The sequence below is a fragment of the Oncorhynchus masou genome, chromosome 5 (assembly GCF_036934945.1).
Source record: "Oncorhynchus masou masou isolate Uvic2021 chromosome 5, UVic_Omas_1.1, whole genome shotgun sequence".
Taxonomy (NCBI): domain Eukaryota; kingdom Metazoa; phylum Chordata; class Actinopteri; order Salmoniformes; family Salmonidae; genus Oncorhynchus; species Oncorhynchus masou.
In genome coordinates, this window is record NC_088216.1 from 28,125,393 (window position 1) to 28,145,372 (window position 19,980).

Sequence of the window (19,980 nt, forward strand, 5' to 3'; positions counted from 1 at the left end):
CTCACCCTCCGATCAGTCAGGTCCCAGACATGTTCAATGGGATTAAGTTCTGGGATCTTTGCTGGCCATGGCAGAACACTGACATTTCTATCTTGCAGGAAATCATGCACAGAACGAGTAGTATGGCTGGTGGCATTGTCATGCTGGAGGGTCATGTCAGGATGAGCCTGCAGGAAGGGTACTACATGAGAGAGAAGGATGTCTTCCCTGTAACACACAGCGTTGAGATTACAACAAGTTCAGTTCGATGATGCTGTGACACACCGCCACAGACCATGACGGACCCTCCACCTCCAAATCGATCCCGCCCCAGTGTACAGGCCTCGGTGTAACGCTCATTCCTTCGACGATAAACGCAAATCTGACCGTCACCCCTGGTGAGACAAAACCGCGACTCGTCAGTGAAGAGCACTTTTTGCCAGTCCTGTCTCGTCCAGCGACGGTGGGTTTGTGCCCATAGGCGACTTTGTTGCCGGTGATGTTTGCTGAGGACCTGCCTTACAACAGGCCTATAAGCCCTCAGGCCATCCTCTCTCAGCCTATTGCGGACAGTCTGAGCACTGATGGAGGGATTGTGCATGTGTAACTTGGGCAGTTGTTGTTGCCATCCTGTACCTGTCCCGCAGGTGTGATGTTCAGATGTACCGATCCTGTGGAGGTGTTGTTACACGTGGTCTGCCACTGTGAGGACGATCAGCTGTCTGTCCTGTCTCCCTGTAGCTTTGTCTAAGTCGTCTCACAATATGAATTATCTTTGAAAGACAGGGTCCTGAAAAAGGGCTCTTTTTTTTGCTGAGTTTATATATGTATATACACTGCTCAAAAAAATAAAGGGAACACTTAAACAACACAATGTAACTCCAAGTCAATCACACTTCTGTGAAATCAAACTGTCCACTTAGGAAGCAACACTGATTGACAATAAATTTCACATGCTGTTGGAAATGGAATAGACAACAGTTGGAAATTATAGGCAATTAGCAAGACACCCCCAATAAAGGAGTGGTTCTGCAGTTGATAACCACAGACCACCTCTCAGTTCCTATGCTTCCTGGCTGATGTTTTGGTCACTTTTGAATGCTGGCGGTGCTTTCACTCTAGTGGTAGCATGAGACGGAGTCTACAACCCACACAAGTGGCTCAGGTAGTGCAGCTCATCCAGGATGGCACATCAATGCGAGCTGCGGCAAGAAGGTTTGCTGTGTCTGTCAGCGTAGTGTCCAGAGCATGGAGGCGCTACCAGGAGACAGGCCAGTACATCAGGAGACATGGAGGAGGCCGTAGGAGAGCAACAACCCAGCAGCAGGACCGCTACCTCTGCCTTTGTGCAAGGAGGAGCAGGAGGAGCACTGCCAGAGCCCTGCAAAATGACCTGCAGCAGGCCACAAATGTGCATGTGTCTGCTCAAATGGTCAGAAACAGACTCCATGAGGGTGGTATGAGGGCCCGACATCCACAGGTGGGGGTTGTGCTTACAGCCCACCACCGTGCAGGACGTTTGGCATTTGCCAGAGAATACCAAGATTGGCAAATTCACCACCGGCGCCCTGTGCTCTTCACAGATGAAAGCAGGTTCACACTGAGCACATATGACAGACTTGACAGTCTGGAGACGCTGTGGAGAACGTTCTGATGCCTGCAACATCCTCCAGCATGACCGGTTTGGCGGTGGGTCAGTCATGGTGTGGGGTGGCATTTCTTTGGGGAGCCGCACAGCCCTCCATGTGCTCGCCAGAGGTAGCCTGACTGCCATTAGGTACCGAGATGAGATCCGCAGACCCCTTGTGAGACCAAATGCTGGTGCGGTTGGCCCTGGGTTCCTCCTAATGCAAGACAATGCTTGACCTTATGTGGCTGGAGTGTGTCAGCAGTTCCTGCAAGAGGAAGGCATTGATGCTATGGACTGTTCCGCCCGTTCCCCAGACCTGAATCCAATTGAGCACATCTGGGACATCATGTCTCGCTCTATCCACCACAGACTGTCCAGGAGTTGGCGGATGCTTTTTTGTCCAGGTCTGGGAGGTGATCCCTCAGGAGACCATCTGCCACCTCATCAGGAGCATGCCCAGGCGTTGTAGGGAGGTCATACAGGCACGTGGAGGCCACACACACTACTGAGCCTAATTTTGACTTGTTTTAAGGACATTACATCAAAGTTGGATCAGCCTGTAGTGTGGTTTTCCACTTTAATTTTGAGTGTGACTCCAAATCCAGACCTCCATGGGTTGATAAATTTGATTCCATTTATCATTTTTGTGTGATATTGTTGTCAGCACATTCAACTATGTAACGAAAAAAGTATTTAATAAGAATATTTCATTCATTCAGATCTAGGATGTGTTATTTTAGTGTTCCCTTTATTTTTTGAGCAGTGTATATAACATATACACACACACCCAGTTGAAGTTGGATGTTTACATACAACTTAGTCAAATATATTTAAACATTTTTTCACAATTCCTGACATTTAATCCTAGTACAAATTCCCTGTTTTAGGTCAGTCAGGATCACCACTTTATTATAAGAATGTGAAATGTCAGAATAATAGTAGAGAGAATGACTTATTTCAGCTTTTATTACTTTAATCACATTCCTAGTGGGTCAGAAGTTTACACACACTCGGTAGCATTGCCGTTAAATTGTTTAACTTGGGTCAAACTTTTTGGGTAGTCTTCCATAAGCTTCCCACAATAAGTTGGGTGAATTTTGGCTCATTCCTACTGACAGAGCTGGTGTAACTGAGTCAGGTTTATAGGCCTCCTTGCTCACACACCACTTTCTCAGTTCTGCCCACTCCAGTACCTTGACTTCGTTGTCCTTGAGCAATTTCCCACAACTTTGGAAGTATGCTTGGGGTCATTGTCCATTCGGAAGACCCATTTGCAACAAAGCTTTAACTTCCTGATTGATGTCTTGAGATGTTGCTTCAATATGGCCACTTCATTTTCCACCCTTATGATGCCATCTATTTTGTGAAGTTCACCAGTCCCTCCTGCAGCAAAGCACCCCACATAATGATGTGGCCACCCCGTGCTTCACGGTTGGGATGGTGTTCTTCGGCTTGCAAGCCTCCCCCTTTTTCCTCCAAACATAACGATGGTCATTATGGCCAAAGAGTTCTATATTTGTTTCATCAGACCAGAGGACATTTCTACAAAAAGTACAATATTTGCCCTCATGTGCGGTTGCAAACCGTAGTCTGGCTTTTTATGGCGGTTTGTAGCAGTGGTTTCGTCCTTGTTGAGTGGCCTTTCAGGTATGATATAGGTATAGGACTCATTTTACTGTGGATATAGATACTTTTGTACCTGTTTCCTCCAGCATCTTCAAAAGGTCCTTTGCTGTTGTTCTGGGATTCATTTGCATTTTTCGCACCAAAGTACGTTCATCTCTAGGAGACAGAACGCGTCTCCTTCCTGAGCGGTACGACGGCTGCGTGGTCCCATGGTGTTTATACTTGCGTACTTTTGTTTGTACAGATGAATGTGGTACCTTCAGGCGTTTGGAAATTGCTCCCAAGGATGAACCAGACTTGTGGTCTACAATTTGTTTCTAACGTCTTGGCTGATTTCTTTTGATTTTCCCATTATGTCAAGCAAAGAGGCACTGAGTTTGAAGGTAGGCCTTGAAATACATCCACAGGTACACCTCCAAATGACTCAAATGATGTCAGAAGCTTCTAAAGCCATGACATAATTTTCTGGAATTTTGCAAGTTGTTTCAATGCACAGTCAATTTAGTGTATGTAAACTCCTGACCCACTGGAATTATAAGTGAAATAATCTGTCTGTAAACAATTGTTGGAAAAATTACTTGTGTCATGCACAAAGTAGATGTCCTAACAGACTTGCCAAAACTATAGTTTATTGACAAGAAATTTGTGGAGTGGTTGCCAAGCGAGTTTTAATGACTAATGACAACCTAAGTGTATGTAAAACTTCCGACTTCAACTGTGTGTGTGTGTGTATATATATACACACACACACACACACACACACACTTAATCATGTTTTGTTGACCCATAGAAAAGGTTCCATATGAGAATTTGCTACTGATATGACAGCATTTGAGTGACACTTTAACAAAATGACAACCACAAAGTGAAAATAAATTACAACTTTTAATATAGTATCCTAGATAGTCAAATATCCAAAACATAAACACATATAGACAGCTTTCCTGCTGCCCATGAGGGCCCAACACCCCATTCTTTGACAGTCTCCTTTGACATTTTGCCAAATGTCAGTTTTCAATCAATGAGGGAGTTTGATTAAGTGCACCGTGCTATGGCATGTGACGTGAATGGGCAAAGCGAATGGGAGGCGCACCCTTCTCAAATAAACACAGTAATCTGCACCACTCGGCCATGTTGTCAACAAGGCAGCATCGTTCAGATCCATATAACATCTAGTATCGTTGCTTAATCTACGTCCCTTCGGCTTAAAGCTGAATTCACCAATGGCTAAAATGGGGCACCTGGCTCACGCCCGGGAGGCAGTCCGGTTTCAAAACAAATGTAATCCATGCTAACCCGGTTCACCCGGGACAATAATATTACTCTCTCATATGTTCTGTGCAGCAGATATGTATCTGGCCAGAAAGTTCTTGACCTCGGAGATGTGCATGGTCTCCTTGATGGTGGTGTCGCGGCTGCGCACCTGCAGTAGGCCACTCTCAAGCGTGTTGTCACTGATCACCACAGTGAACAGCACCCCCATCTCGTCATACCTGGGCACACAGGCACCAAACATACTTACAGTTGGGTCCCCACAGGGAAACAGTACAGCTATCAAGATCACCTTCAGTGAAGTCAAACGTCAACATGTTACATAATTCTGTATACACCAAATTGCATGGCCACTAAATAGGTGTGGCTTTTGATGTCAAAATTCTATTGTATTCAGAATGTATCCAACAGTAGACAACAAATGAAATCCGTTAGATGAAATGATAAACCACAACATAAAGAAATATACTATCATGGTATGAAGTTTTACTTTGTATTCAGCTGCTCCATTGAGGTTGGCATGGTTTCAAGATATCCAGGCCATGCAGAGACTCCCGCTTCCAAAAACTCCTTCAGCAAGCCTTCACAAACCTAAGATGTAGAATATAATTTTAGAACTACACTCAGAGTCCTATTGAATAACTTTGTGTATATCTCTATAGTTTCCTACCTGTCTTAGTTCCACAGTGGCTCCCCTTCCCATGTCCAAGGCAACTTTGACTGGAGACAAAATAGGATGGAGCTTCAAAACCTACAAGGACAACAAGAAGTCAGTGTGTGTAGCACATTCTAACAATTTCCATCAGTTCAAAAAACAGAAGAAAAATGTTGGATGCTCAAGTTCTCACCCATGTTATCAGAGACGTAACCATACAAAAGCTAATGTGGAAAGGACTTAGGCGTCTCACCTTTCTCTGCTGTAGCCTCTGTTTGCTGTCGACTTTCTTCACTTGCTGGAGTGAGTTGTACAGGTACGCCAACACTCCTCGCTCTAGGTTTCCAGTTATGGAGATGGCATAGGGGACAACTGACTTCCTTCCATCTAGGCACTGTGCATGACAGACAGAAAACATATGGAGCATTGATATGATTAATACAATCTTACTTTAATAACAAAAATATGTTTTATTGTCACATACAACACATTTCACTAGACTTATCCGGTGTATTACAGGGTCAGCCATACTGCCCTACCAAGCAAAAAGGCAGTACCTGCTCATAGCGTGGAACTGACAAAAATTGCTTTTATTTACTCTGGTTTCACAGAAACCTGGTGCAGTTACTGCTAATATGACCCACATTTTGCCTTTTTGCTTGTTAGGGCATCATAGATGTACAACGCACCTGGAGCAAACTAGAGTTAAGTGCCTTGCTCAAGGGCACAGAGATTCTTCACCTTGTCAGCTTGGGTATTCAAACCAGAGACCTTATGGTTAATGGCATAATGCTCTAACTGCCAGGCTACCTGCTGCCACACGACTGACCACAGGCGACCAGTGGCACCTTAATTGGGGAGGATGGGCTCAGAGTAATGGCTGGAACAGAACTAATGGAATGGTATCAAACAAATCTAACACATGGTTTCCATGTGTTTAATATCATTCCATTCCAGCCATTGTTATGAGCCGTCCTCCCCTCAGCAGCCTCCTGTGCAACTGACATATTGTGAAAAATGATTAAGATCTACTCCTAAGTTGTTTTATAGTGACAGCATAAGAGGGATAGGGTATTAACTGCAGTTTTGTCCCTGCAGAAGAAGGCATCATTACACTAACCTGTAGTTTGTTGCGAGCGCTCTTGTGTGTCTGCAGCAACTCAGCATCCCCTCGGCTCAACAGAGTCTCCAGGGCCTCTTGGCCCCATGGGAAATTGTACACAATTTTCACACCACGAGACGCCTGGCCTGCCAGCTCCTTTTCTGTTATGTCACTGCAGCTGAAGTCGGACGGGCCCAGGGCAAACTGGATCATAGATGAATGGAGGGACAGGATTGGATGGACAGAGAGATGAGATTAGAGAAAAGTACTTTACCATCCACATTAAGTCAAGTTGTCTTTCAGTATTACAAATATCAACATAGAAACAATGTTGTTTCTATAAATTTCAAATCAAGACTAAGATTCATTTGCAGACATTGAAACTGATCTTGACCACAACGTATTGAAATTGGAACAGCCGCGTGCTTCACGGTTGGGATGGTGTTCTTCAGCTTGCAAGCCTCCCCCTTTTTCCTCCAAACATAACGATGGTCATTATGGCCAAAGAGTTCTCTTTTGTTTCATCAGACCAGAGGACATTTCTGCAAAAAGTACGATCTTTGCCCTCATGTGCAGTTGCAAACCGTAGTCTGGCTTTTTTTATGGCGGTTTGGAGCAGTGGCTTCTTCCTTGTTGAGTGGGCTTTCAGGTTGTCGATATAGGACTAATTTTTACTGTGGATATAGATAATTTTGTACCTGTTTCCTCCAGCATCTTCACAAGGTCCTTTGCTGTTGTTCTGGGATTGATTTGCACTTTTCGCACCAAAGTACGTTCATCTCTAGGATACAGAACACGTCTCCTTCCTGAGCGGTACGACGGCTGCGTGCAAAGAGGCACCGAGTTTGAAGGTAGGCCTTGAAATACAGCCACAGGTACACCTCCAAATGACTCAAATTATGTCAATTAGCCTACCAGAAGCTTCTCGACTTCAAATCAATATTCAGATTCATTTGCAGACAGAAACTGATCTTGACCACAAGGTATTGAAATTGGATCAGAAAGTGACCCACCTTTCTCCACCACTGCAGCCGATGCCGTGCCCAGTAGTCCAACCACTGTGAGGAGGTGCGGGGCGAGCAGAACCACACCAAAGAGGACTGGGTAACTTCATCTGGGCTGCCAGGAATTGACACACAGAATAGGGGTTAAAGGTAGACTCTGCAAAACGACGTTGCCACGAGCATTACCTCAGATATTGAGTTGAGCGATATACAAGACTTTGCTCAGACAATCACACACAGTATGTGTGCATACGCACAGGTTTGAGTCATGCTGTTGGAATGTCATAGGTACAGGACCAAAACAGTGGAGAAGTTGAACCTCGAGCTTCAGCGCTCTTAGTTGTTGGAGGAATTGAACCACTATGCTTTTTACTTTCTGAATGTACGTCATCTCGCTGAGTCTTTAAAGCGCACAACTACTCTTTTGTCTGCTATGCCCAGGTGTTATAGCAATCTGTCATCTCAAACAAAACAAGAACGTATGACTTAGGTTAAATCTATGCTAAATTAAATCTAAGCTAAATTAAATCTATTTGCACTTTGAATAAGCACAATGGTAACTGATCACAGTGCAGGTGAATAGTTCATGTGATTTAAGGGAGGAGTTAGCCTCACCAACTAGGTCCACCTGATGGCTGGAAGCACAATCCGGTCTCAGCCAGGCCGAACGGCAACTTTCGGTTCACTAGTTCCAAAGAGGGCACATATTGCTCCAAAGCACCTGGAGGGGGGTGGGGGGAGCATTGACCATGTTAGCCTGGAAACCCAACGTTGAATTTAATTTAACTATACGAGTTGATTTATGTCCTGAAGCATGCACACAAGTAAAAATAGCAGAGGTGTACAATACAACACCCAATGATAGTTACCTTGGAAAAGACTCGTTCGAAGAGATGCACCATTCTGGATATGGGTCTGTAGCTTCTGAATAAGTTGGTCCTTGCTTAGCTCTCTCTGGTTAAGTATTTGACGTAGGTTCTCGGTGTCAACAACCCTCAATTGTCCATCCCTCTCGGTAGTTCTGTCCTTACTAGCGTGTAGAGTGCTTATCCCAAACACCTCGGCCCTGAACCCTATCACAGAGTTCCACCACTGTTCAAGAATGTTCTTTTTAAGTTCCATACCAAGTGGTCCATATCCACAGTTGGTTCCGCGCTGAAAATAATCTCTATGAAGTTGGCCAGAAGCTATGTAATACCTGTCAGTGCATAGCTGCATCAGTGTTTTTGTATGGTCGGAGTCCTCAGCGACAGACCTGACAGGAGTTGCAGTACTGCAGTGCTGACGTGCAAAAGCTACCCTGCAGCAGTGTGAGGTTCTTGGTATATTCTCACATCTCCAGATGAGTCGTCTAACACAGTAAGTGAGCATGTTTAGTGGTCACTCATTCCGTTATTGAAAATTAGTTAGGCACGCGTCAAGCTGCAATTATCCTAGCAATGCATTGCGTGCGGTCTCACATTTTAGAAGTAAAACCCAGGCTGAAATCACGTTTGAAAAGGACACCTGCGAATAATACCACGAGTAGTTTCGGCAAAGCCTGTCAACTTAATATAAAAACCCTTCTATTTCTAAAATACTTGCAACCATGTGTAAAGCGTGAACTGGGCGCACCCGGAAGTAATGCTATGTCTACGTCACTTCCGTGTCGACATGACAACAAGACAAGTTCTCATCTTTAACTTGTTACCTTATGGTTATACTTGTGCAATTAGGAATGTTTGCTATATTCTTTTGTGGTATGATTGAATTGTTTTAAAATCAAATCCACGAAGATTAAATGCTGAATGAATACTCAATAGAAGAATGAACCACCACAAAACTTCAATTTAATTGTTTTATTTGAAGGCCCATGCATGTCCCCCAAGTAAGATCTTAACATATCTCTTTAAACATACCACTAACTCAAAATCTGCATTACTTAGTAAAAATAAATTACTGAGGAATGTAACAAATAAAAACAGTCAAGGAGATGTGCACCAGTTGGATGCACTTCAACAGCCCCCATTGGGACTCATTTCAATGCTTGGGGTTACTGAAGAATTCCAACCCTGCTGTAAGCAAAAAAAGTTAAACAGTACAGAGGATAATAAAAGATTTAAAGACAAGGAAAAAATAATAATTGTGGTTTGGTTGTGAATTGTGCACACAATCTACACCTTGTCAGTTACTGTGGGAAAGGAGGAGGCATAGAGTAGGGTACCATGGGTGGGGGTTGTTGGGACTGCTGTGCCTGTGGGTTAAAGGGGAATGGCGGGCGACCCATGCCGTTTGGGGCAGCCGCCTGCGCAGCTCCAAACTGTTGAGGGGCCTGGAAGTTCTGGCCTCCGAACGCACCCACCTGGTTGGTGGCGCCGAAGCTAGCCTGTCCGTTGCTGCCGTAGCTGTTGCCGTAGCTACCGCCAGAGCTAGCGCCCTTGTCATAGGTGCTACCCCCGTAGCCCACTCCGTTTTGGGTTTTTGTGCCGAAGGCACTCTTTGGTCCCCCACCGAACCCCCTGTCGCCATCCTTGTCCCTGTAACTACCACTACCACCACCACCACCACCACCATAACTCCTCCCCCCAGAATACCTATCACGTCGGTCATCCCTAAAGCCACCTCTTCCCCCCCGCCACGACCTGGAAAACAAGAGACAGGGCAGTGGTGAGACTGGTAGCAGTGATGGGTGTCAAAGACATTTAAACTAAAATGATAGTTGACAAATATGGTGAGAACAAGGTGGGTCATCTTCGTATTTAATTTTTAAGAAGCTGTGCCCCAAAACCCTTCAAATAGATGTCTAATCTATAAAATCGAAATGTCTGCAGATGTAACCACAGCCTTGTTCGCATCTCACCCGCCATAGGAATTACCTCCTCTGGCCTCTGCCATCTGGAGGAGCTTGGGGTTGATAGCCTGGTTAGCTTCGCGGAGCACAGCTATGAGGTCACTGGCCTGTTTCATGTTGTTGGGGGTGAAGAAGGTGTAGGCGGTGCCTGTTTTTTGACTGCGGGCCGTGCGTCCAATGCGGTGGATATAGTCCTCAGAGGAGTTAGGATAGTCATAATTTATGACAAATTTCACATCCTCCACATCTGTAAAGTGTTGCAGTGTGGCAAAAAGGACACCATACAGGATTTTGCACACCACAACAGCCAGACCAAAGGACAAGGTTAGCATAGAGAATGGAGAGCTAAAAGGTTCCAGAGACTGGATACTTAGCTGAGCTGCAAAGAACGGGGTTAACCAACACAATCCAAGAAAAACGTTCTACTCCATGGGAATACTACTGTGGGAAGAGAGAAACGAGATGCACACTCCATTTGCTTACCATATCAAAAAATGGCATTCTCCCTCCCTTTTTTAACCAGGGGAGGAAAATAACTGGATTTGAAGTCTTACCATTAAGGAGTATGCATTCACTAGTCCTTTCCCAATGCAGCGAACTCCCCCACAAATTGTCAAGTGACATCCAGGAGCTTCTACGCAGTAGGGCCGCTATGTGCACTGTTGCCTCCTCGTGTGCCAATATAGGACCTTTCAGTTGGTATGGGTTCTGAAGGTCCTTTTTCCCAGTACACACTCATGAGAAGCTTGCTAATAAAGGCCTCACTGCACGTCTTGCCAAGACCGAATAGACCAAGTACTAATTTGAGGGGGGACCCAAAAAAGGCAAAAATGAAAAAGGTCCAAGTATTGACCCCTGTGGTGCCCCTCAGAGAGCATAGAGCACCCGCCCCCATCAGTCTCGTCTAGGCAAGATCTTCCCAGAAGCCAGTGTTCGTTCACTTGAGAAAATGTCTCTCGTTGGCAGGTCTCGACATGACTTTAAAAAGCAGGCGAGGGAGGAACTTTGGTTTTTGAAGCTCTTCTATTTTCACTTTCTCTAGATGTTCCCATAGCCCCTTAAACACGTGCCAGTTTCTCATCAATTTCGATTCGACAACATTAAGTTGAACTGCTCTCTCCATTTCAAGAAAACCAGTGCTTTGAGTGAGGGAGAAAAATATATAGCAATGGAAAGCCGTGACATTCGCAACGCCCATGCTTTTTTGGGGACAAGCTCCGCAACTAACAGAATCGCTCCAAATCGCAAAACAGTGACTTGCAATACAGTGCCCTCTACAAAACGCATGCAAGGCAAATGGTCACGTCAAGCATTTGTGTGTGTAACGTTTGAGTTGGAATCGTCTCGAAGGCATTTCAGGTAAAAATCCACGGACAGAAAACAAATAAATGTCATGTATAAAAAATAAAAAAAAGAGATCAGAAACAAGGCTTAGCCACACTGCCTTTTGACTTGAGGATTACTGGCACACAGAGCTTTCACCTCTCTAGGCCCACTGGGTGGCAGCCAGTGGGGCAACTTCATTTCCAATATGTCCTCCTTCCCCCTCGAGGCCTGGGACTTGTCATGCCTAGGCCCTGCCACAAAGACTGCACCTTTAGGTGAGAAAAACTCAGAAAATGCATAGAAGTTAAAGAAAGCCAAAACCACTTTCTTTAAAAAGTGAAAATATTGAGGAAAACAACCAGAGGGTTTAACCAAAGCCATACTGACCTAGACCGCGGGAGGCCACGTCGGTGGCGATGAGGATGGGGGCCTTGCCGTATTTGAACTCTGTGGAAAGAGCGACTTCAATTATACAAGTCCATAACATTGCTGTGAAAAAACATAATAAATATTTTTTTTTAATAGAAAATATTTCAGGCATACCATTGAGAACCCAGTCCCTCTCCTGCTGGCTCTTGTCTCCGTGGATACCCATTGCTGGCCAGCTGTAACAAACAAACAAATATGGACTTCAGAGGCATGACTCATTACAGGGAGAATGATTTACCAGTTAAATGAGGCACTAGTGTGATGCCACTTACCCATCTCGTCTCATCCTCCTGGTGAGCTCATCGCAGCGTCTCTTGGTCTCGGTAAAGATGATGGTCTTGTTCTCCTTCTCGCTCATGATCTCTTCCAGCAGCCGGAGGAGTCTTCAGTATAAAAGACAAGAGACCGGATACAAATTGACATGACTCACACTATATCCTGGATGAGACAAATGAAGAGTTCTTCCGTTTGAATTTCTTCAATTATGAAGCAGTGTAAATGTGATGTTTGGCTTTGCTGAGGAGGAATGGGTCACTCACTTGTCATCCTTCTCGCCGTCGTTGCACACGTCCACTATCTGCAGGATGTTGTGGTTAGCGCTGAGCTGCAGCGCGCCCACGTTGATTTGGACGTACTGCTTCAGGAAGTCCTCAGCCAGCTGGCGCACCTCCTTGGGCCAGGTAGCACTCCACATGAGGGTCTGACGATCCGGCTGAGAGAACAGAGAAAATAGGTTACTTAAAGGATTTGATAAAATACTAAATGGCTGATCCTACAGGAAAATCAACTCAAATTCTAGTCGTCACATGCGCCGAATACAACAGGTATAGATTTGACAATGAAATGCTTACTTACAAGCACTTAACCAACAATGCAGTTCAAGAAAGAGTTCAGAAAATATTTAAAAAGAAGCTAAAGTAAAAAAAATCATAAAAACACAAAATAACAATCCCAAGGCTATATAAACAGGGGTTATCTGTCCCAGTCAATGTGCAGGGGTACAGGTTAACCATGGTATGCAGACTCTGCAATGATTTGTCAAAGTCCAATGGGAATTCTGCCAATTGAAATCAGCAGCAAGTATTGAATGAGCCTTTATACTGAAGAATTCTAGCAAAGGGAATTGCGTTGAGTCAAAGCCACATACTCGAATTTGGTCCACAATTTTGCGGATTTGGGGCTCGAAGCCCATGTCCAGCATACGGTCAGCCTCGTCCAGCACAAGGTAAGTACACCTGCGAAGGTTGGTCTTCCCAGCCTCCAGGAAGTCTATGAGACGCCCTGGGGTGGCAATACAGATCTCAACACCTAGGGGGGAAAACAGACACTCACTCAGATGTCTGCCTCTATCACCAAAATGATTTAATACAGAATCAACATATTGAGCAAACAAATGAAAGCAAAACAAAAGTGGTGGATAGATACCTCTCTCAAGGTCCCGAATCTGGGGTCCTTTGGGGGCTCCACCATAGACGCAGACTGACTTCAGGCGAGAGGCCCTGCCGTACTCAGCGGCAACCTGCTGCACCTGCTGAGCCAGCTCACGGGTCGGGGCCAGCACCAAACACTGAGAAACAAAGATAGAGACAAGTGTTATTCAGCTGGACTCACCCTGTAAAAACTAATAGGGATGTTCTCTATTCAAGAGGCTTATGGTGTACTTACTATAGGTCCGTCTCCATGCTCCAAGAATGGCTGGTGTTGAATGTGCACGATTGCAGGCAGCAGATACTGTATAAAAAAAAATTAAACTGAGCTCAAATGGTTCAACTGCACAAATATGTACCAGAAAGATGCTACTAAGCGTAGTTTTAAAATCAATGTACTTACAGCAAGGGTTTTACCGGAGCCTGTCTGGGCGATGCCCACCATGTCTTTCCCACTGAGGGCCAGAGGCCAGCCCTGAGCCTGGATAGGAGTTGGCTCAGCCCATCCTTGTTTGGCAATTACATCCATCACATAATCTTAAAAAGACAAAGTTAGATTACACCATTTTATACAACCAGCTTGTTCTTAAGCGAAGGTGGAAGAGCGGTTTTACTCACTTGGAAAATTGGCCTCGTGAAACTTCATCATGGGCTTGGGGCAGTCTCTGCCTTTCACTGTTACGTCTTTACTTCGCAGGTAGTTCTCCACCTCTTGCTGCAATCAGACACATAAATAGGTTGTACATAGGCAAAGATCAAAAGGTTTAGACCACACTCAAATCAGATGGAAAGGAAATAACTGCCTGGGTCACTTACAGGTGGCCTGCGGGTCACATCCGGATGCTCCTGGTAGAAGTTCTTCTCGAACTTTGGGAGCTCATCCATGTTCCAGTGTTTTTTGCGCAGCCTATCACCTGGGTTGCCAAATTTCCCCTGAGGGGGTCCACCCCTACTGCCACCACCACCACCTCCAAAACGAGGTGCAGCTCCATACCTGAAATAGTAGGGGGAACATCCTAATGTTAGATGACTGAGCATACAGTGAATGCTGGGTTGAAGTCAGATAGTTATGCAAGCTACATTGAGGAACTGATACCTCACATTCCCCATGAATGCATGGCTTGATGAGTACTACAACAGCTAGCATAACAGAAGTGAAGTTCCCTTTGTCCAAGATTTGGCAAACGTTACTGCTTCGTGTTCATTAATTGACAAATTGGCTCTGGAAGCCAAACACTCCACCTAAACGTGAATTGGTTATAGAAACAAATCTGTCTACTTTAATACGTCAAAATAATTTCACAAATGGAAAATATACGAGCTGTAAACCATTTAACAGTTAATGCCGACAGTAGTTTTCAGTAACGACACATTTGTGGCATCTGTCTTCCATTTACAAACAGGTGTTCTGAGACGCAGGTGTCTAAATAGTGCAGGTAGTCCACTCTCTCTTCCGTAAACAAGCGCTGTAACATGGCCGTGTGGGTACCCGAACCCAATAAATGTGTGTATCAATTTCGCCAATATGAAAGATAAGGTTTTTGTTTCCAAGCCCATACCGCAATCGATGCATTTAAATTTTAAGACTGAGCATCGTAGCTCTTATCTTAACACTTAATTACAATTTAGCATTAACACTGGAGTGATAGATGAGCAGAAGATGAATTTGAAAGTAGAGCTACTGGGGTGCAATGGAGCAAAAAATAAATAACATGGGGATGAGGTAGTTGGGTGGGATATTTACAGATGGGCTGTGTACAACTGACAGCTGATGCTTAAAGTTAGTGAGGGAGATATGAGTCTCAAGCGGCAGTGATTTTTGCAATTCGATCCAGTCACTGGCAGCAGAGAACTGGAAGGAAAGGTGGCCAAAGAGGAGTTGGCTTTGGGGGTAACCTGTGAAATATACCTGCTGGAGCGAGTGCTATGGGTGGGTGCTATGGTGACCAGTGAGCAGAGTTAAGGCAAAGACTTAGATGACCTGGAGCCAGTGTGATGAATATGAAGCAAGGCCCAGCCAACAAGAGCATACAGGTCGCAGTGGTGGGTAGTATATGGGGCTTTGGTGACACAACGGAGGGCACTGTGATAGATTGCATCCAATTTGCTGAGTAGAGTTGAAATATTTTGTAAATGATCGCCGAAGTCACAGATCGGTAGGATGGTCAGTTTTATGAGGGTGTTTGGCAGCATGAGTGAAGGACGCATTGTTGCGAAATAGGAAGCTGATTCTAGATTTAATTTTGGATTGGAGATCCTTAATGTGAGCCTGGAAGGAGAGTTTAGTCTAACCAGACACCTAGGTATTTGTAGTTGTCCACATATTCTAAGTCAGAACCGTCCAGATTAGTGATGCTAGATGGGCAGGCGGTTGAAGAGCATGCATTTAGTTTTACTTGCATTTAAGAGCAGTTGGAGGCCACGGAAGGAGTGTTGTATTCAGATTTGACACACCGAACTATCTGAAAAGTAGTTGGTGAACCAGGCGAGGCAGTCATTTGAGAAACCAAGGCTGTTAAGTGTGCCGATAAGAATGCGGTGATTGACAGAGTCAAAAGCCTTGGCCAGATCAAAATGAAGACGGCTGCACAGTACTGTCTTTTAAATCGATGGAGGTTATGATATCGTTTAGGACCTTGAGCGTGACTGAGGTGCACCCATGACCAGCTCGGAAACCAGATTGCATAGCGGTACGGTGGGATTCGAAATCGTCTGTGATCTGTTTGTTCACTTGGCTTTTTAGGCATCTCAGACGATACGAAAGAGAGGTTGAACAGGCTAGTAATAGGATTGCAACAATTGCGGCGGATGATTGTTGATAGAAAGGGTCCAGATTGTCTAGCCCGGCTGATTTGTAGTGGTCCATATTTTGCAGCTCTTTCAGAACATCAGCTATCTGTATTTGGGTGAAGGAGAAATGGGGGAGGCTTAGGCAAGTTGCTGTGGGGGGTGCAGGGCTGTTGACCTGGGTAGCCAGGTGGAAAGCATGGCCAGCCATTGAAAATCGCTTACTGAAATTCTCAATTATAATCGTGGATTTATCGGTGGTGACAGTGTTTCCTAGCCACAGTGCAGTGGGCAGCTGCTCTTATTCTCCATGGACTTTCGTGTCCCAGAACTTTTGAGTTTGTGCTACAGTATGCAAATGTATGTTTGAAAAAGCTAACCTTTCCCAACTGTCTGTGTATATTGGTTCCTAACTTGCCTGAAAAGTTGCATATCGAGGGGGCTATTCGATGCTAATGCAGTACGCCACCGGATGTTTTTGTGCTGGTCAAGGGCAGTCAAGTCTGGAGTAAACCATGGGCTATATGTGTTCTTAGTTCTACACTTTTTGAACTGGGCATGCTTATTTAAGATGGTGAGGAAAGCACTTTTAATTACATGTGTAATGTAACGGAGAGCCACGATCAAGGGCTGGACAGCAGTGACCCATTTGCTTACACATGCAAAGATGTGGTAGGTTTAACTACATTTGTTTCTGCGTCACGTTTAAACCAGTTCAGCTGCCATTTTAATTCCGGCCGGTAGAGGAGGAACAAAGGGAACCGGCCGGCATTTTGATTCGAAACAATTTGCAACATCCAAGCTGACCAAACATTCCAGGGTTCTTAACCAACATCACACACTATATTTTATGCGCCGATGTGCAAGTGTGGCGAATATGGCTATTATATCCAACATACCATAGGCCTCTGAGAATCTCCCATTGTTAACGCGTTATTGTAGCTAGCTAATGTTAACTGTCAGCGAAACATTTGCCCGACCTGCTTGTTACATCAATTAGATCAAACAAAATGTACTTTAACACTTGATTAGGGTTCAAAGAAGTCGTATTAACATTGCACCTCAAGCCAATGGTATGGACAAACAAAACGTACCTAGCTAGCTAAGTTCCTTTTCCTAGCTAACGATGTTAGCTAAACAGACATTAGCGTTACCTACTCACCCCCTGTCTCTGCCACGATCTCTGTCGGAAAATCCAGGCATGGTTATGCAGAGTATGAAAGTAACAAATGATAACTACGTCTATATATTTAAACCAATCTGTGGTAAATACAAGTGGATAATTTACAAGTGCGAAACGAAAATAGAAATGCCGGACAGACAAATGTCAGTCAAAACGGTGTTCGAGCTCATAACACATTGGAACATATCAACGCGCATGTGTCTGGTACTACTTTTTCTCCTTATTTGGTCACGGAAGTTAGCTGATTGGCACAGTTTGACGTGTTATTACCCCATTTTTACAATAACCTTCATTACTTGAGCTAATGTATTACTTTATTCAACATGGACAATGTATAAATCATTTTAAAACAGTAATGCAGGTACTAGACGTCACATTGTGTTTACACAGGAACACTACATTAGATACAACTTCTACTCAATAGTCTACTGAAAGAAGCAACAATACAGTTTTCCCCAAAATTGATGAGAACCAAATATGTACAAAAGCAAACAGTGACCAACCCCAACGTTTGAAATTAACACCTATCTTCAAATCACATTTTGCCAATGTTCATTTTAATGCAGTCGACAGATAATGGATACCAAAGACAGTAACGTTACAGTATTAAAATGGGCAGAAACTGCTTCTCTAATCCAAAACCCAGATCACACATGTAGGCGATATTAAGGCGACTTTGGCTAGCTAAACTCAATCAGGCAAATCAATGTGCAAGCAGTCAAATAAAAAGGCACTTCTTCCAAATACATATGTTTTTTTAAACGAAAACAAAAAAGTGTCAGTTTGTCACTTTCACGAGATTGGAGTAATAACATGGTCATCTACTTAAGACATTGGCTCGAATCTCGTTTGTGCCTTTAGATTTCGAGAAAATTAACAAACAACTAAGGAATAATTTTTCACCTCTGTCATTTTTAAAAATGTATTTCACCTTTATTTAACCAGGTAGGCTAGTTGAGAACAAGTTCTCATTTACAACTGCGACCTGGCCAAGATAAAGCATAGCAGTGTGAACAGACAACAACACAGAGTTACACATGGAGTAAACAATAAACAAGTCAATAACACAGTAGAAAAAAAAGGGGGAAAAAGTCTATATACATTGTGTGCAAAAGGCATGAGGAGGTAGGCGAATAATTACAATGTAGCAGATTAACACTGGAGTGATAAATGATCAGATGATCATGTGCAGGTAGAGATACTGGTGTGCAAAAGAGCAGAAAAGTAAATAAATAAAAACAGTATGGGGATGAGGTAGGTAAATTGGGTGGGCTATTTACCGATGGACTATGTACAGCTGCAGGATCGGTTAGATGTTCAGATAGCAGATGTTTAAAGTTGGTGAGGAGATAAAAGTCTCCAACTTCAACGATTTTTGCAATTCGTTCCAGTCACAGGCAGCAGAGAACTGGAAGGAAAGGCGGCCAAATGAGGTGTTGGCTTTAGGGATGATCAGTGAGATACACCAGCTGGAGCGCGTGCTACGTGTGGGTGTTGCCATCGTGACCAGTGAACTGAGATAAGGCGGAGCTTTACCTAGCATGGACTCGTAGATGACCTGGAGCCAGTGGGTCTGGCGCGAATATGTAGCGAGGGCCAGCCGACTAGAGCATACAGGTCGCAGTGGTGGGTGGTATAAGGTGCTTTAGTAACAAAACAGATGGCACTGCGATAAACTGCATCCAGTTTGCTGAGTAGAGTATTGGAAGCTATTTTGTAGATGACATCGCCAAAGTCGAGGATCGGTAGGATAGTCAGTTTTACTAGTGTAAGTTTGGCGGCGTGAGTGAAGGAGGCTTTGTTGCGAAATAGAAAGCCTACTCTAGATTTGATTTTAGATTGGAGATGTTTGATATGAGTCTGGAAGGAGAGTTTACAGTCTAGCCAGACACCTAGGTACTTATAGATGTCCACATATTCTAAGTCGGAACCATCCAGGTTGGTGATGCTAGTCGGACATGCGGGTGCAGGCAGCAAACGGTTGAAAAGCATGCATTTGGTTTTACTAGCGTTTAAGAGCAGTTGGAGGCCACGGAAGGAGTGTTGTATGGCATTGAAGCTCTCTTGGAGGTTAGATAGCACAGTGTCCAAGGAAGGGCCAGAAGTATACAGAATGGTGTTGTCTGGTAGACAGTAGAGGTGGATCAGGGAATCGCCCGCAGCAAGAGAAACGTCATTGATATATACAGAGAAAAGAGTCGGCCAGAGAATTGAACCCTGTGGCACCCCCATAGAGACTGCCAGAGGACCGGACAACATGCCCTCCGATTTGACACACTGAACTCTGTCTGCAAAGTAGTTGGTGAAACAGGCAAGGCAGTCATTAGAAAAAAACCGAGGCTACTGAGTCTGCCAATAAGAATATGGTGATTGACAGAGTTGAAAGCCTTGGCCAGGTCGATGAAGACGGCTGCACAGTACTGTCTTTTATCGATGGCGGTTATGATATCGTTTAGGACCTTGAGCGTGGATGAGGTGCACCCGTGAACGGCTCGGAAACCAGATTGCACAGCAGAGAAGGTACGGTGGGAATCGAGATGGTCAGTGATCTGTTTGTTGACTTGGCTTTCGAAGACCTTAGATAGGCAGGGCAGGATGGATAACAGTTTGTTCCAGGGTTTCTCCCCCTTTGACGAGGGGGATGACCACGGCAGCTTTCCAAACCTTGGGGATCTCAGATGATATGAAAGAGAGGTTGAACAGGCTGGCAATAGGGGTTGCGACAATGGC

General features: G+C 44.5%; 2 protein-coding genes across 3 annotated transcripts; both read right to left on the reverse strand.

The window, feature by feature from the left end:
* Positions 1-4,101: 4,101 nt before the first annotated feature.
* On the reverse strand, positions 4,102-9,022 carry polg2 (polymerase (DNA directed), gamma 2, accessory subunit). The gene is made up of 8 exons (XM_064965166.1): positions 8,138-9,022; positions 7,884-7,989; positions 7,278-7,383; positions 6,283-6,468; positions 5,416-5,556; positions 5,178-5,258; positions 4,998-5,098; positions 4,102-4,728 (listed from the first exon to the last, which is right to left on the reverse strand). The coding sequence occupies exons 1-8, from the start codon at positions 8,637-8,639 to the stop codon at positions 4,563-4,565; spliced, it is 1,389 nt and encodes a 462-aa protein (XP_064821238.1). The 5' UTR covers positions 8,640-9,022; the 3' UTR covers positions 4,102-4,562.
* Positions 9,023-9,091: 69 nt separating this feature from the next.
* Positions 9,092-17,447, reverse strand: LOC135539298 (probable ATP-dependent RNA helicase DDX5). Of its 2 annotated transcripts, none has more exons than XM_064965126.1 (13): positions 17,230-17,447; positions 14,097-14,274; positions 13,899-13,995; positions 13,684-13,817; positions 13,519-13,584; positions 13,279-13,420; positions 13,001-13,161; positions 12,393-12,565; positions 12,126-12,236; positions 11,968-12,029; positions 11,812-11,871; positions 10,124-10,345; positions 9,092-9,889 (listed from the first exon to the last, which is right to left on the reverse strand). In XM_064965126.1, exons 1-13 carry the CDS (start codon positions 17,268-17,270, stop codon positions 9,432-9,434), a joined length of 1,905 nt encoding a protein of 634 aa, XP_064821198.1. In that variant the 5' UTR covers positions 17,271-17,447; the 3' UTR covers positions 9,092-9,431. The 2 variants fall into 2 exon arrangements, with proteins under 2 accessions (XP_064821198.1, XP_064821201.1); XM_064965129.1 differs by having other exon boundaries at positions 10,108-10,345.
* Between the last annotated feature and the right edge of the window lie 2,533 nt (positions 17,448-19,980).